The sequence below is a fragment of the Rissa tridactyla genome, chromosome 8 (genome assembly GCF_028500815.1).
Source record: "Rissa tridactyla isolate bRisTri1 chromosome 8, bRisTri1.patW.cur.20221130, whole genome shotgun sequence".
In the NCBI taxonomy this organism is placed as follows: domain Eukaryota; kingdom Metazoa; phylum Chordata; class Aves; order Charadriiformes; family Laridae; genus Rissa; species Rissa tridactyla.
In genome coordinates, this window is record NC_071473.1 from 31,618,803 (window position 1) to 31,636,216 (window position 17,414).

General features: G+C 36.4%; 1 protein-coding gene across 4 annotated transcripts in view; it reads left to right on the forward strand.

Annotated features, from left to right (window-relative positions):
• CAMSAP2 (calmodulin regulated spectrin associated protein family member 2) overlaps positions 1 to 17,414 on the forward strand; it is a 92,177-nt gene that overhangs the window by 67,842 nt on the left and 6,921 nt on the right. For 2 of the 4 annotated variants that reach the window (XM_054213311.1, XM_054213313.1), the window contains 8 exons: positions 4,895 to 4,988; positions 6,036 to 6,129; positions 9,851 to 9,921; positions 10,432 to 10,501; positions 11,346 to 13,557; positions 14,576 to 14,712; positions 15,261 to 15,481; positions 16,551 to 16,650. In XM_054213311.1, the coding sequence (XP_054069286.1) occupies positions 4,895 to 4,988; positions 6,036 to 6,129; positions 9,851 to 9,921; positions 10,432 to 10,501; positions 11,346 to 13,557; positions 14,576 to 14,712; positions 15,261 to 15,481; positions 16,551 to 16,650 (2,999 nt within the window). The remainder of the gene's footprint in view (positions 1 to 4,894; positions 4,989 to 6,035; positions 6,130 to 9,850; positions 9,922 to 10,431; positions 10,502 to 11,345; positions 13,558 to 14,575; positions 14,713 to 15,260; positions 15,482 to 16,550; positions 16,651 to 17,414) is intronic. The other 2 variants (XM_054213312.1, XM_054213314.1) reach the window with 1 other exon arrangement.

Genomic DNA, 17,414 nt, shown 5'->3' on the forward strand with positions numbered 1-17,414 from the left:
AGTGCATGCATCATACACAAAACTAATTTGGCCTTCTCCAGAGAGTTTTAAACACTCCAATTTTCTTTACGTATTTATGTTGGCACTTTTAGAACATATAAACTGTGGTTTTGTATTTGAGGTAACTTACTTTCCTGGCCTAGTGAACAGAGATTTTAATGTGCATTGCGATATAAACTTTACAGTGTATTTTCACGCTCATTATGAGAAAATTGCTAAAAGCATTTATGGCAGCTCTTGCATTCAATTTTAGTGGATTCAAGCCTAATTACAAATTATTTGCGTATATAACCTTGTAGTTATTATTCTATAAAGATGCAGATCTAAACCTTATCAATATTAGAAGGATATAATTTATTTTAAGTGCCAAGATTGGACATGCTATTTCTGTTAGCTAATTTGATTTAAAAATTACTTGTGATTTTAAAATTGTGAAGGGGGAATAGAGATATTAAAGAAACTAATTTAACTTTTTTTTGGTACAAAAATTTATAAAACAAGCTATTTCATTATCTCCCTTAGTTCCAAAAGAAAGTAATGACTTTAGATTTTATACTCATAATATGGGAATTTTTTTTTTCCCTCCAAAAGATAATCTTCCAAAATCTGTTAAAACAGAAGGATTTTTATTGTACAGTGCCAGAAGATACAGTAGATAAAATGTAACCAGTAGTACAGCTGGCTACGTACAACTAATGAACAACCTGGAAATATCAAATTGAAAAAATGAAATCAGGATGTTCAGCAAATAGAAGCATCTATGAAGCTGCAAGTCTGCCATCTGCTGTTCACTGGTTTTGAGCCAGTCTGAACTGCTCGGAGCTTAGTTATTTTTTAGTACTATTAAAATACTTCTGAAAATTTTAAAATGCTTCTGAATATTTTTGTGTATAAGTGCATGTGGTGAGCTACTAGAACTTTTGTCAGCATAATCAAGGCAAAATCTGTGGAAATAATATCTACGTTCTTTCTAGCCCTGGGTAGCAGGATTACTACTGACCCACAGTTATTTTTTTCCAAAAAATTAAGTTATGTATCATCAGTCTTCCCCTTATGATCATTGTTATTAACATCCCTTTATGACTAAAAGTAACTTGTGAGAAAATGCAGTTTCCATCATGATGTTTCACCATCAAACATCTAAAGTAGCCTCAGTTTGAAGCAGGCCGTGCAGCCAACAGTTTCATTTTGACTTCAGTAAATACCACTTTGGTGATTTTGGGAAAAGAAGCTGTCTTGTAGTAGCTCAGGACTGCAAAGAAGATATTCGCAAGAGCAATATCTGAGTCCTTCATAAAATAATCAGACTATTAAATGCAGCATTTCAACATAAACATGAGAAATTGGAGTACTTAAATACAGTGTTTCAGATGGGGACAAAGCTATGACTAGAACACTTCACAATTTGTAGTAAAAAAATCAAGTTAAAAATGTAAAAGTTTGAAGGAAAGTAAGGGGGAGAGGGGAAATATTAAGAGGAAAAACTGTAGAAATGGTAATATTTAGAAATTGTAGTATTAAAAATCATGTTTTATCTGAGAAGTACATCTGATATTTTTTTTCCTTATGTATATTTCTCTCTAATGAAATCAGTGTGTGATACCAAAAGGCTACGCTTAGCATTTTCTTTGAATGGAAAAGATTTTGCTGTGAACTTTTCCTCATTCAGTTCTGTTGTGCTGAATAAGCAGAGATGGGGTTTCTCCTAGTCTGTTTATGGCTTGTATGTAATAACTATGGCAACATCTGGCTGATCCCTTTACCATATCCTAAAGTGTATGAGCGGCTTTCAGTATAAGAGTATCCCTTTGCTGGAGTAAAGGCTTATCTGCATTAGAAATATTCAGGAAAAATAAATCTGAATCAAAAGTGGCAAATAGATATTTAAAATTATATTTTCAAATTTACTGATACAGAATTGAGGTTATCCTATTTATTATTAAACATTTTTGTTGTAAATTTTTGTTTATTTTAAAAAGATGTTTTTACCCCTAATACCTGTGGTTTGTTTCTGAAATAGAACGACGTTTTGTTTAGAATTTTTGTCAAACATTTGCTTGTAGTCCAAGATTTGAGGTACACCTTTTTAAGGCAACAGAATTAATGCAGTGGTGGAATTTCACATTTGAGGAATGGAAAACATAGTGAAGCTGTCAAAAGAAGTCTTAAATGGGAGTCTTACATAGTCTGGATACATCCTCTGTGGGCATACCCCAGCTGTGCTCAAATACACAGTTAAACATGGAATGGGAGCAATCTGAATGGGAGTAATCTTGCCTATTTGTGTTGCTATGCAGTGGCAAGTTAATGGGTCCATCACAGAATACAAAGCAGTTTTCTCTTTGCCGCTGAACCACGAAAAGCTTCATCTTTCTACTTAGATTTTCCTGCTCTAACTGGTGAAGTGGGAACAGAAGACTTGCAGACTTTGCAGCCATATATGCCTGAATCAACCAGAAATTTTTTTCATTGAACAAAGAAAAAGTTAAAATAGAAACTGTGTACCACTGGTTTTACTTTTCTTAGAATTTGTCTGGTTTTTGTTAAAGAACTGACAGCTAAGTCATTTGCTATACTGTTAAAACCCTGCAATTTGTTAGCTGATATTTAATATCCCTCTTTCCTTCTCAAATCCTTCAGAAAAGAAATAACATATATGTTGATATGTAGGTCTCTTTCCTACAGAGTTTTCTGAGGTTGAATGAGTAAACTATTTGTAAGTTTAAACTAATTTTTAAAGACTATGTGTGTTTACTTAAGGAGCCCAAATACAATTCTTAATCTGCAGCAAGGTTTTCTTGCAGACAGAGGAAGGCCTTATGGGCTAACAAAGGGCTGGAAATTTTAAAAATGTCCCATGCTCTGCTAATGAGAATGTTTCATGTGCATAAAGATTGCTCTATTAATATCCGTAATGGCAAAGTCTATACTGAAGATTGTCTTCCGTCACATAGATAATGTAGAAGCCGACTCCATCCTAAAATCCAAAATAACAGTGATCCTTGATCAAATCAAAGGGCCACCTGGCACCGTATCCTCTTTCCCCCAACAGTTCGGCAATGGCAGAAGCCAAAGCAGTTAGAGAAAACCAGGGCAAGCTAAGGGTTTTCTTCTGAATAGGTTTAAGAATTCTGTCCCATACCAGGTAACGTTATCTACTCAACTAACATCCTTTATTTAGCCCTATCTTTGTTTGAAAGGAAGAAAAGGGTGGGGGGGAAGGGACAAAACTAGGTAATTGTTTGCTTTTTTTCTAAATCAGCTCTGATTTCCTTGTGTTACGGCAAAAATCAGCAGACACATTGCTTTCCTTCTGAAACTCTTCTCTGAAGCAAATAATTTAATAAATTTGCACATTCCCCGAGAGACTATTTTCACTTAATTTCATTCTCAAAGAAAAATTAAAAAAGAGATAGCATCTGATATTTTGGTGTAAAAATGCTAATTTTCTTGAGTACAGAAAGTTTTATCGGACCAAATATTAAGAAAGCTTTATTTTTTTTTTTAAAAAGTCACATTGAAATAGATTTCTTGGTTTCAACATTTATAAGTTGCAAACACTCTTGGTGATGATGATGTTAAATTGTAGAAATTAAACCAATAAGTTTGTTAATTTATATTTTCACATTTAAGCTGCGTGAAATGTTAAATGAAAATTGCATAAATTGGAGAAAATAAAGTGGATATTTGAAATTGATCAGTGTTAATGACATGAAAAAGGTGGCTAAGGACACTTGCTTTTGTAAGTATTGTTAGCTAGACGTTATTGGGTTTTATTGCAGAAAGACTTTTTTTTAAACAAACTGTTCTAAAAAGTTGTTTAATTATGGTTTCTCAATGTAGTGCGTAAGTAGAGGTTTGTATTGTTTACCTTTTCGGGCTTCATAGGACTGGTGACACGGGTCTGTGCACCCGCTTGAGCCAGCTCAGGCCTGGATGCTCGCTGATCTCACTCAGTTGATACTTCTAGATAGGGAGTAGCACAGAACCATGTGGATGTAGCGGCTTTGGGCCGTGGGCATTTGGCCTCTGAACTCCTCAGCCTCCACAGTCAACAAACTTCTGGTCTTTTGGCACTCGTTATATACTTTCGCAGCAGAAACTGCTACCACCGCTTCTTCCCGTTTTTTCTATTGACTTTTTTTGTTGTTGTTGCAGTTCATGTCACCAGTTGTTTCTTCCTTTTCACCTGTTTTTCCCCTTGTGTTAAACTTGGTGGCTACCACGCTTCTGTGTTTCATAGCTGTATAATGGGAAATACAGTAGGGAGATACATGAACAACCTATTACGTGTGCATAAGTCTTTGGAGGTAAAACCTTGTTGTTCTAACCTGTGTTGAACAAACGCCAGTTCTGGTTTTTGTTTTGCATTAAAGACTTGTAAATTTGGATAGGTCTTCACAAATGTGGCAAAAAGCACATACTTGACGTAAAAGCCTAAATCAGAATCAAAGTTCCTACACTAAAACCAAGGGCTACCAGAGTTTTTCATGTTAAAAAGCTCTGAAAATTGTATTGCCTAGCCTTGCAGAACAATGGGCTTTTTCACTACTCTTTTTTATGGAAATGGCTAATCTGTTTGACAGGCATCTTTTTCCACCCATCCTGTACCTCTCTGCCCTGCCTGCAAGACATTGGGCCTGAGCATATGCTTATTATGAAACATATCAACCCAAACGGTTACAATCTGGTCACATTATGTCTATTAGATAGTTGGTGCTACAGATCCATCTTACTGATCTCATTTTCTAAGAAATCAGTAGAGAAGAGATTGTAAGTTGGATGAAATGCAGAGGCATATTCTGAATGCTGTTTAATCTATTTATTTGCAGGCTTGTGTTTTAACAGAAATTAATTTTTTTGTTTGTTTGTTTGGGTTTGTTTTTTTTTGTAGAGCAACTACATGGTGTTCATGGCAGAATTGTTCTGGTGGTTTGAAGTGGTGAAGCCATCATTTGTACAACCTCGTGTTGTTGTGCATCCCCAAGGTAATTACATTAAGGATCGGGTTTAATATGCATGTTTTTAGTATGTGTGTGTACAGATTGCCATTGTGTTCACAAATGCAGTGAATATTTTAGTTAACAGGATTTGATGGTGTACAGCCCCCTTAAAGAAGGAGCAAAGTACTCTTTCCTTGCATTAGTCTTCATTTCATCTCATAAATCATAATTAGATTTTGTTGTCTATTACCAAAAACTCATTTAAATTGTTGTGGTATAATCGCTTGCAAATTTTCCTGACCTAAACAAGCCTAGAATCCATTTATGCCCATGCAGGGATTACAGATGTAATAAGGAGCCGAGAACAGAATTTAGCCTGAAGAACTTCTTTTGCTGAGAAGATACCAAGAGAAAGGAACATGAATCTGGGGAAAGTGGACAGATAGTTAATTGTAAAATTGCATTTTGTAGCTGAGTGCAAACACACAGTTTTCCATCAGTAAATTCTCAAATTTAAAAACCCACCTCTCGGGTAGACCTAAAGATCAGTGAATGAGTACAGAGTCATGGTAACTTCAACATTCATACAGTGGTGCTGGCCAAGAGCTAGGAAGAGACTTTCATTGTGTGGCTTTTATACCTTTTTTTGTATGCTTTATAGCACGTACAAATCCAATCTAAATCTTTTAGATATTGCTAATTAATTTAGAATATGACCAAAAAACTATTTCCTAGCTGAAAAGTCAGTCTAAGTGTTTTGGGGGAAAAAATTTATCAGAAAAATTTCTTCCAGAAGAAGAATATTCATTTTTGCTAAAAAGATGGCTTGCTTTTAATTTTGTGGCTATTTTTTTTTCTTCACTTTTCTAGTCATTTTGTCATTCTCCATTCCCTTAATTAGTGCCGATATGGGAACTTTGGATGATGTAAAGCTGAAAGGAAGTGACTAGGGTTTAATCTAAATAATGGAACTAATGAAAATTCTTTGAATCTTTGGAAATCATTACTTCCAGTTATTTCAAGCAGCTTTTCTACTATGGATTCTAACTAAATACTAAACTGTAATAACTTGAGTTTTGTTATTCCTGGCAGCTGAACCTGCAAAAGATGCAGCTTCTGCTCACGGCTTGAATGCTAACAGAAGAAATTATGTCGATGGCCCATCTGGTTCTGACTTCGCAGCCAGGTAATGTCAGAGAATCACCAATACTGTTCCACAATCTTCTCCTTTCTACTCAAAATCAAACACAGGAGTTGTTTTTATTTAGTATTGCTGCCTTTTTGCAATGCTCAAGGATTGAGTTACCAAACATAATCTGTAGAATTTTGTGGAAGATCCTATAGTTCCATCTATTTCCCCTGCTGCCTGGTTGCATGGCAGGCAACATGTTCGTGTTTGTACAGTTCATGTTTGCTACTTGGACGGCATGCTGTGGTCTTACCAGTTTCCAGAACAACCCTTACCATTCCACAGAGAAGTGTCATATGGCCTCCTTGTCCTTTTCAGTTTCGTGTGGGGCTGCTGACCAAGTCTGCTTGGAAAGAGCTATTTTTCCAGAATTCACAGCAAATTTTCTAAAAATGGTAAACTAATCTAAGGTAACAGCAAGAAAACCACGGAGTGATGGTTTTAGTTTGGTCTGATGATGACTTAAGTACCATGAAGGTCAAATAGGTAAAAATAAATACTTAGACTATGATGAACTTCTCAAGTCTTGTGAGCATCAAGAATAGAAAGTTAACTGCTTTATTAAATATGTTTTACGTTATTTGTATTTTTTTGTAAATATATGTGTAACATTATTTTTAGTATTACTGTTACAGCTTTGGAAGCAGTATAAAAACATCCTGTTTCCCTTGTGTTCTCTAGCTGATCGGACAATTGATAAGAGGCAGAAATTGTGCATTAGGCCTTCTTTTTAATCTTTCTTTTGGCAGGGTAAAGAAAGCCTTCCAGTGATCTGATCTGAACGTGGTGGATGAGGGTAGCATAGCATTATATTTGTAATATAGGGACCAAGGTTTATTGATTGTGTCTGAACTAACAGAGAAGGATAAAATTAGCATTTTAAGTGGGTATTCAGCAACTTGTTAGTTGCCAGCCCAGCTAATCCTGTTCAGCCTTTTCTATTGGTTTTGGATGGGGCTTTCAGGGGTGGGAAGTGTTTGGTTGGTTTGGGGGTTTGGTTTTCTTTTTGAATATTTAGGAATCTATGCTGACTTTAATCAGGGAGTAGCATTTCTTACTATCATTAAATACTGTGATTCCAAATCTCTTTTTCCTGTGTATATCTGAAGTGTTTCCTTTGTAGACAATGAAGTTATTTTAGTGTAAACTGAGCATATAAGCCAGGAGAACAAGAAACAGTAGTTTTGAATGTATCATTTGGAACAGGGGTTCCCAAGGCCATTTGCAGCTTGCAAAGCCCCTGTGAGCAGCCCAACAAAGGGCTTGTAACTGCAACTGTCCTACAGAACAAAGAAAGGTTTCCAGTAAAAATCACTATTTGTATGTGGCTTCCAACGTGATGGCGCCCTTCTAGAGCCCTTCCTGAACAAAACTTCAGTGATTTATCTCCAGAAGTTCTGTGAAGATAATAAATCATATGTCAGTTACACTTAAAGTAAACTAAAGAAAGAGTTCTGTGCCGTAATTACTCTTGTGCTGTAGGGATTGCTGTGGAGAAGATTTTCTTTATGTGTAGTTAGTAGATGAATAGTGGACAACACAAGAGAAGTCTATCTGTAGTCTTGACTGTGTGAAGAAAAAAAAAAAAATCTCCGCAGCTGAAGCCATTAAGCATGCATTTATCCCTGCTCTGACAAATTCTGTCAGTAACATAGTATCTTTTTAATCCAAATAAATCTACTTTTACTGTAAATGTGTACATTTTGTCTGTGCAGTTGGTTTTGGCTGCTAAACTGAAGAAGACTGATTGGAAGTTTTATGATAGGCATCTGAATTCAATTCATAAACTCTTACAAAAGCTTTTATGTTTCTTAGTGCCATTACCATTCCAAATTTAACTATCAAGTCTGTAAGTTGCCACCAACATGTTTTGTAATATTGCTTATGTTTCCTGAGATATGTTCAGAGTTATAGTGAAAATCATTGTAAACCCCTTATGGGTGGTGGGTTGCATATTGTATTAGCTCATCACAACACTGTTTTAATGTCTCTACAAGCCGTGGATATGGCTTTGTGTTGGGAGTATTATGAGAGCAACCCATGAGTAACAGAGCTATATCTTTCCTCATAAACCAGTGTATTTCATCCAGTTTGATGATACTTCACTGCATTGTAGGACAAAGGAGGGGGCTAAGACGTTATCTGAGCTGGTAGGAATCTAACACATGGGCTCAAGGTTCCCTGGCGGAGCATACCTGACTGCGGGATGTCATTGTCCGGGCCTTCCTCCTTGTCCCGACTGCACGTTCTTGAGTGTTTGACATTGTCATTTCAGTGCACAAAGACAGAAAACACTAAACCAGTCAGAAAAAGTGAATGTTTTTCTGTTGGCTTAGCTTGTTGAAATGACTCAGAGGATCGGATGGAGAGTCAGATCCAGCGCAGAGGAGGGCATGCGACTGTGGTGGCAAGCAGTTACGATGTCTGAGGTTGCCATGGAATCACAGTCATGGTGCCAACATCAGTCTTTTCTTGAGGGAAAATGAAGTGTGTAGATTTTCTTTGTGGTAGCAGATTCTCACAGGCTGCTGGGTGAAATTCTGAAAGCATGCTTTTCTTTTAAAATAACTTATTGAAATTATATCTCTGATTTTTAAATATTCACAGAAATCTCAAATGCCATTTAAAACATATGTAGCCAGCATGTAGTGTTGTTAATACAAAAAATCAGGAATTTCAGAACCTATTTTGAATAATTAATATATACTTATGGTAGATTGTAAAACAACAATATTTTTCATGTATCGAGGTGCGTATCCTTCCCAGAAATATTATTTAGAAACTTTTCTACAGCATACTGTTCATAAACTATAAAAGCACTAAACAAATATTTTGAAAATTAGTGATTGAAAAAAGGGAGTTTGGAAGCGTGCTCTTCAGCTCAGTGAACAAAATTCAAAACATGAAAGGATTTAATCCAGCGTGTTTTTGAAGTCTGGCTTCTTCAGAAGTGTTTTACATACAAATGCATGCGTCTTTATGCATGTGTCTTTGTTCTGATCCTGAAGAAGCACCTTGACCAAAACACTGAATTATGTTAATACTGTTCTGAATTAACAAGCTATTCTAGTACAGACCTTCTCTATGAACCAAAAAAAAGTATCTGTTCTAAGCAGAAATGGAGGAAATCTTTGTAATGACTCTTTTAGCAGTGAATATATTTTTTGTGTTTATGAAATCATGTTTATCACAAAATCTCCTTTATCCATGTCTAGTGCATATTGCAATCCAGACACAAAGTAGAAATTTCAGACTAAGCAACTGAAGATATGCCTGAAAAGTATGTGGTTATTAGCTGCAGCCACAGAGTTTTAAGGCAGTAGGAACTGCCTTTGTGTTCATCCTTATGTTTGGTTCTTTTCATAAAATCAAACCTAAAAATGAGAATCTTCTAGTAATGACGTTTACGTGAAATAAATCAGGAGACAAGTATGTTAACAAAACTAACACCGCCCTGTGGCCATTGGTGTAGGAGAAATACCTTTTCAAATTTTTGACTTACTGACTTATCTGCGCTAGGTCCAGTTAAAGGTAATAACAGTGTTCTCTTTGTAGTTAATAAATTAATATTTCAAGAAGAGAATTACACCTGACTTTCTTCCCTGTCACAAAAAACCAAATCTGTTTTTGTGTTGGCCCAGGACATGAGGGCTGGTTGCCCTTTTGTAGTATGGCTTTTTGATGTGTTACTTCTAAATTGATGTCTCTTGCTTTGTAGATTGGAAAGTCCAATTTATAAGCCATCTCACCAACTGCATACACCCCAGCAGCCTTATTCATCTGTTCCAGGTAACAATTTACAAATGGGTGGAAGAGGCAATGAGACAAGGTGGTGTCTTCTGAGTAAATTGCTATCTTGCTTGTATTTATTCAAACATTATTTATGCAGAAATTACTGGGGGAGCTTTACAAGAAAGGCTAATGAATAGGTTTTGTAATTTATTAAATGTACAAATGGGAAGTTTGGTTTTGTACCTCTTATTGTGTATATTTTTAAATTTTACTTCTGTTTTGATTATGTGGAATAGACTTAAAACAAGTGTTTGTGGTATATTTTAGTAGTATTTGTAGTATGTTTTACTCAATAGTAAATTCTTTGAGGGATGAGGGGTATAATATACATTCAGCATGAAATTGTCTCAGTTGGTCTACTTGTATTCTCAATATAAAACCACTTCTTGTTTTTGCCATTACAGTGTTCTAAGTAGTGAAGCAAACTAATTTGTTAAAGCAACAGAAGGTGATGTTAAAATAATTTTTCATAGCAGTTACCTTGGGTTCTATTTTAATTTCACTTAGGAGTCATCAGGAGGTCCACATCAATGTCTTATGTAGATGGGCATGTAGGGACGTGGCCCAAAGAAAAGAGGTAGGTAGTTTTACTGTATGAGTTCGTTTAAAGAAATTATTGTTTATTGGTCATAAATAGTAATAAATGCTCCATCGTAGTTTGGATTTTCAGAATCCTGTAATAAGAGTTCTTGTAAGCGACACGCAAAAGTAGAAAAAGAAAGGAAAAAAAACCATATCATGGCTTAAGAACTCTGAAATAGGAAAACAAATTCAGAAATAAATCATCTATTCTTTATGTTGAAATGAGGTATATTTTAGGTATTTGAATTGTTGGCACTAAATATGTTCACATTTATTCATCACAATCAACTAGAAGAGGTAAAATGGCTAATGAGCTCAGTAGTATTTAAACTTGTATTATTTGTGGGAAGTAAGAAGAGTCAGGCTGAATGTTTTGGTTTTCCGTGTGACCGGTCATAAACTCTTAATCTGTAGGGTGTAAGCTAAATTTAAAATGGTAAGAGTCATAGTGGTGGGTTATTCAGTAAGTATAAATTGTGTCTCTCTTCACACTTTCCTTCTGATCTACTATGGCAATTCCTATATTCCTAAAATGCCCAGAATTTATTCCCAAGTAATAAAAAGCATTGGCTATCTCTGAAGAAAACGGTTTTATATTCTATTTTATTGTGCATTTTTCATTTATTATATCTCTTTATTAAATAGCTATATTTATATGTGTATATCTATATATTATATTATTACAGTATGTTTGAAGCTAGGCAAAATACAGAGCACTTAACAGTGCCTTTAATACTGCAATCTTAAAATAATTTTTAAATATTCACATTCAGTCATTCAGTTCTATTATTATTAACCATGAGTTGCTCAGTTACTTCCTTTATTCTGATCTCTCTTAGGTCATCGTTACACGGAGTTTCATTCGACATTTCTTTTGACAAAGAAAAAAGCATTCCAGTATCTACTCCAAACAGAGGAATTACTAGATCTGTGAGCAATGAAGGCCTTACAGTAAACATCAACCGCATGCCGAAACATATTAGAAAAAATCTGTCATTCAAACCAGTAAATGGAGAAGAGGAAAATCAAGATATTGAAGAGGAAAAGGACATGATAGCTCATAAAGGCACAAAGGCCCATCAGTCCCTTAACACAAATCAAAAAAATGCCAATGAGAGCGGCCGCTACAGGTTTCCAAATGGAGCTCTGCAAAACAGGGCAGTTCTGGATGATTTTGGCAATCAGATTGAGACACCAAGCATTGAAGAGGCTTTGCAGATAATTCATGACACTGAAAAATCTCCCAGAGTTGTCCAGTCGGACCAAATTACAAATGGGTTCTTTCTTCACAATCAGGAAATGAGCATCTTGAATTCAAACATTAAACCAAACCAGTCTACCCCTGATATAATTACAGACACAAAAGGTCCTCTAAGTCCTGTGACTGACAATACAGAAGTAGATACTGGAATACATGTCCCTTCAGAAGATATTCCAGAGACAATGGATGAGGATTCTTCTTTGAGAGATTATACTGTAAGCATGGACTCTGACATGGAAGAACCATCTAAATTTCTCCAGGATTATGACATGCGAGCTGGCAATCACAGAGATCAATTAAGTCCCTGTCCCAGCTCAGTAAGTACTAAGTCACAGGCAGGCAGCAGTGCTTCTTCAAGTTCGGGGGTTAAAATGACAAGCTTTGCAGAGCAGAAATTCAGGAAGCTGAATCATACAGATAGTAGAAGCAGTGGAAGCAGTTCTCAGAAAACCACACCAGAAGGTTCTGAGCTGAACATCCCTCATGTAGTCGCTTGGACTCATATTCCTGAGGAGGCATCTGTTCCTCAAGGAAGAGACACTACACAGTTACTGGCTTCGGAAATGGTACATCTTAGGATGAAGCTGGAGGAAAAGAGGCGAGCCATTGAAGCACAGAAGAAGAAAGTTGAAGCTGCATTCACAAAGCAGCGGCAGAAAATGGGAAGAACAGCATTTCTTAATGTTGTGAAAAAGAAAGGTGATGGAGTATCACCTCTTCGAGAAGAGGCAGCAGGAGCTGAGGATGAGAAGGTATTCACTGACAGTAATCGGTTGAAAGAAAAAGAAACTGAAAAATCAGATGAACAAACTAGTAAGACTTCGGAATTAATAAAAGAAACTCCTGAAAATTCTCACAGCAAATGGTTAAAATCTCCTGCTACTTCTATGGATGCTGAAAAGCAATGGAATTTAGCAAGCCCCTCAGAAGAAAATTTTAATGAAGGAGATATCTTAGAATATACAAAATCTATTGAAAAGCTAAACTCTTCCCTACACTTTCTACAACAAGAAATGCAACGTCTATCCCTTCAACAGGAGATGTTGATGCAGATGAGAGAGCAACAGTCTTGGGTTATTTCTCCTCCTCAGCCATCTCCTCAGAAGCAGCTTCGGGACTTCAAATCTTCATCAAGGCAAATGGGAGCTCCATCTCCTGTTGCACCTTTCTCACAAGAATCTTCTCGCTCTACGCATCAGTCTCCACAGTCTTCCAACAGGAAGAATGCCTCTTTTCACATTAAAATGCAAAGGACTCCTAGGCCAAATGAACTGAAAATAACACCTCTAAATCGTACCTTGACTGCCCCGCGGTCTGTGGATAGTCTTCCTCGTTTGAGGAGATTTTCTCCAAGCCAGGTTCCCATTCAGACTAGATCATTTGTTTGCTTTGGAGATGATAGTGAACATATAGGTGAACCTCAGTTAAGGGGAAATCTTTTGAAGGAAGCCAAGCCTACAGAAGAGGTAGCAAAAGAAGAAGGACCAAAATTGCTGAAACAGTGTGAACAGAAGTTGGAGGAAAAGGAGATTAAGCCTATTGAATCTAATGTTTCTGAAGTATTATCTCAGCCTATCACAGAAACTGTCTGCCTCACGCCAAATGAAGATCAACTAAGCCAACCGATTTTACCAGCACCAGCTCCTAAAACAGCTAACTTAATTGAAGTTTCCCTATCAGATTTGAAGCCACCAGAAAAAAATGAAGTGTCTGTTGAGAAATATGAAGGTGAGAGTGACAGAGAACAATTTGAGGATGACCAGAAAGTGTGTTGTGGATTCTTTTTCAAGGTAAGAGAACTATTGTATGTGTATGCCTGCTATTAAGCTTCCTTTGTAAGGGAACTTCTTAATTCAGATATGGATTTCAGTGATAACTTTCTATTGAAGTGAAAGCAGATAGTTCTGCAACTCTAAACATACAAGCATATCTTTTGCTCTTGGTGATTAATTTGGCATCATGAGATTCTACCGTACTGCAATGACAGAATATACTTTTCCATTCATAGTTGTAGAAGAGTGCTTGGAGTTTTTGATGAGAATGATGAATGCTGAATGTAGATTTATTTTTAACTTAAGCTTTTGTGACCTTAATTAAACATGCTCACATCTCACCCTTACTTTTCCAACCACTCCCAAATGTAACTAAAATTTTTTGAAGTACATAATAGCCTGTGTTTTTTAAAAATGTTGTATGTCTCTGAATTGCACTTTGGAGAGCCTTTTTCCCTCTCTTGGCTGGCTAAGGAGTTATAGTCTTCCAAGACTCCCATTTGAAGTTGGTGTTTGGGAGTGCTCCCTGTTGTCTAGACACTGAAAGCCATCAAGATTTTGAATTTCCATCTTTGAATACCCCAGAATCTTGTATGGCGTATCTGAGATGTGCCTTGCTTGTCTGGAAGCGTTCCTCAGTTCTAAAAAAGAAACCTGGCTCTATCAGCAGAAGTTACTTCTATATGCTGCACAGTTACTGCTTTTTGTGATAAATTACTTTCATCTCCATACATGTAGAATCTTCTGAAGCTTGTGCAGCGTGGGATCTGACTCTAAAATATTTCACTTAGCAAGTTTTCTCATATCAGTGTTGAATTTTATGTTTGACTTAGGAAGAAAAAATTCCTTATGAAAAGTTTTTAGTAGTCTTAAGAAAAATCTTTTTAAATAAACTTATTTAAAATACTGCAAAAGTATGTTAGGATATCGCCCCAGTGTACAGAATTAAGCGTCTAATGACTTGGCAAAATCAGTTGCTGAATTCAGAGATCTTAATATTTTTGGGTCCTTTTCCTTCAAACTCTGTTGCTGCTAGGATGATCAAAAGGCAGAAAATGATATGGCGATGAAACGAGCAGCGTTGTTGGAGAAGCGTTTGAGAAGGGAAAGAGAGACTCTGCTTCGAAAGCAGCAGCTGGAAGCAGAACTAGAACATAAGAAGGAAGAGACAAGGTAAAACTACGTGGCCTGATCCAAATGATCAGTAACAGTGAATGTAAAAATGTCTGGTTTAGTTAAAAGTGTAACTTCTGTGTCAATTGCATCTTAATATCCAAGATATTTAATCCTAGAGCCGGATGTGCTGAGGAGCCCAGCTGAAGACATATGCCAGCGGGTCCTGCAGAATCAGCAGGTGGCATCAGTCTCCAGCTCAGACTCAACATATGAGCCCTGCTGGCCTGAGCGAAGCTCCTCAGAGCACTACCCTGCCCTGCACTTTATATTCTGAGGCAGAGCCTGTCACTTTGGGCTTCTTTTTGCACAAATGCACAATGTTCACTCAGTTACAGCAGTCAAGCTAATAAACATGGTTTTGATTTTTACTAGTAACAGTATCCCAAAAAGTATAAACTATGTGAAAATTGTAAAAAAAAAAAAAAAAAAAAAAAAAAAAAAGGCAAGTTCGAAAAATCTGATCCCTGTGTTGTCTGCACTGTGCTAGCTAAAACTGGTAATTTGGAAAGTTTCTACTCCTGAATTTATTTGATAATTTTTTTTAGACGCAAAACGGAAGAAGAACGTCAGAAGAAGGAGGATGAACGAGCACGGCGAGAATTTATTAAGCAGGAATATATGAGAAGGAAACAACTAAAGCTTATGGAAGACATGGATACTGTTATAAAGCCACGTTCCCTCTCAATCAAACAAAAAAAGCCACGTCCAAAATCTATTCATAGAGATCATATTGAATCACCTAAGACGCCAATCAAAGGTCCACCAGGTAACAAATGTTCATGTGGAAAAAGAGTCTGTTCATGCTAAAACACCAGCTTGGTTTTTGGTACTAACAAGCACATGCGTTTATCAGTGTCTTGTGCTAAATTGAAGCTGCACGTGACCAAACTGGAAAGTAAAATTTGCCAATAGAAATGAAAAGATGAGTGTCGCTTACCTGCTATGCATGCATGCATATATCAACAAATAAAAAGGTTAACTGTATGAAAACCCAATGGAAGCACCAACGTGTGTTACAAGTTTCATGTACACCCATGTATTCTTCACTAATGTCTTCTTGCACCTGTAGAGCTAAGAATGAATAAAAGTTAGGAGGTAAGAGATCGATAAATAAAATGGTGATTATAATGTGAAAGTACTTAAACTCCTCCTTAATACAGACAAAATTAAAATAAAAAGTTACTTTTCTATTTCATAGGTTTTTCTATTTTGCTCACTTACCTACTGCTACTGCATGTATAGTTATGAACATAGCAACACTAATCATGTGGAACGACTTAGCATTCTTTTAGATATCACGTAACTGTAGCAATGATTGGAAGAAGTATTGCCAATTTGCAATTAGAAAAAGTAACCAGAGTGCTCAGTGATCCTATTTGTTACGGCATCGTATAGCCTTGTTATTCTGCTGCATTTTCTCTAGCTGCTTCCTTCCATCTTGATTCTATGATTCTATGATCTTCCCATGTAATTTAAAGTGTTCCCTTAACACCTTCCAAGAATCCATCCCAAGCTTTAAATTAAGTCTCTTAAGCTCTCTTTCATAAGGGCTTATTAACTTTGATTGCGTTCTTTGATTTGCATGGTGCCAATATGCCCGTGTGCGTGCTTCACATTAATGCTTAGTCTGAGACCCTCCCAGGTGGCTGCAGATGGCTGGGTGTCAGCAAGGGGTTGAGATGAAGTGGCCACATATGCATGCAGGTATATCATGTATGGGTGTAAGAGTCTCGTGTATAGAAGCTCTTACCGACTTTCTGATGCTGGTGTTGGGTCTAATGAACAGACTCTACTACTTGCATAGATTTATAAGCCTTAACTTTGTTTTTATCCAGGTTCACAGCTTTATCGTGTTTTTTCAGTATCTAGTCTTTCATTGGCATCGCTGAATACAGGGGACAATGAGAGTGTGCAGTCAGGCAAGAGAACACCAAGGTAAAGCTAAAATAACCATTTCATTTAATAAAATTTAATAATCATCTATGTAAAACTAGCATGAATTTTAAAGAGGTTACGTATATATTGTGTACTCCAAGAGCAGGTATGTTTTCCTGATTTGAGACACTGATAGTTTCCACTGTCAGGCATTAGGGAACTAAGCCATGATCATTTGTTTCACAAATGTTACTAAGTAAACCAGTTGGGCAGCTATAAATGAGGTCAAAACACAATGCTGTTCACACAGCCTCTTTAATTCACCTGCTTGTATTTAAGTCTCAACTTGTGGATGTTTTATTAAACCTGTATGCTACGTGCAGCTATGTGGCTTCTTGTCTTTTTTAACACAGAAGCTTCTTTTCTGGTTTTTTTTTTTTCCCCTTAGTAGTTGTAAAGGGAAATATTCAATGTTCACTAGGACTTCAGCCTTTTCCAAACACCAGAATTTATTTTGCATTAAAAATCACCCAAAAATGAAATAAAAAGAGATAAAAAGAAAATTCTTAATTTTATATACAAAATCTATAATATAATTCAGAGGAAAATTATTATTTTGGTGTAACTATTTAATTATATTCAGAGAAATACTATTTTTTTCTATAGAAAAGAAACAAGGAAGAAAGGCAAACTAGGAAGAGGGGTTTGGCAAGGAGTACTACATGTTATGTCACGTCATGTTATCATGGCCACTCTGACATGCCTGCAGCTGGTTTCAGTTGACTTTTCAATTTCCTAGATGTCTTGAGAACCAACTTCCTGGT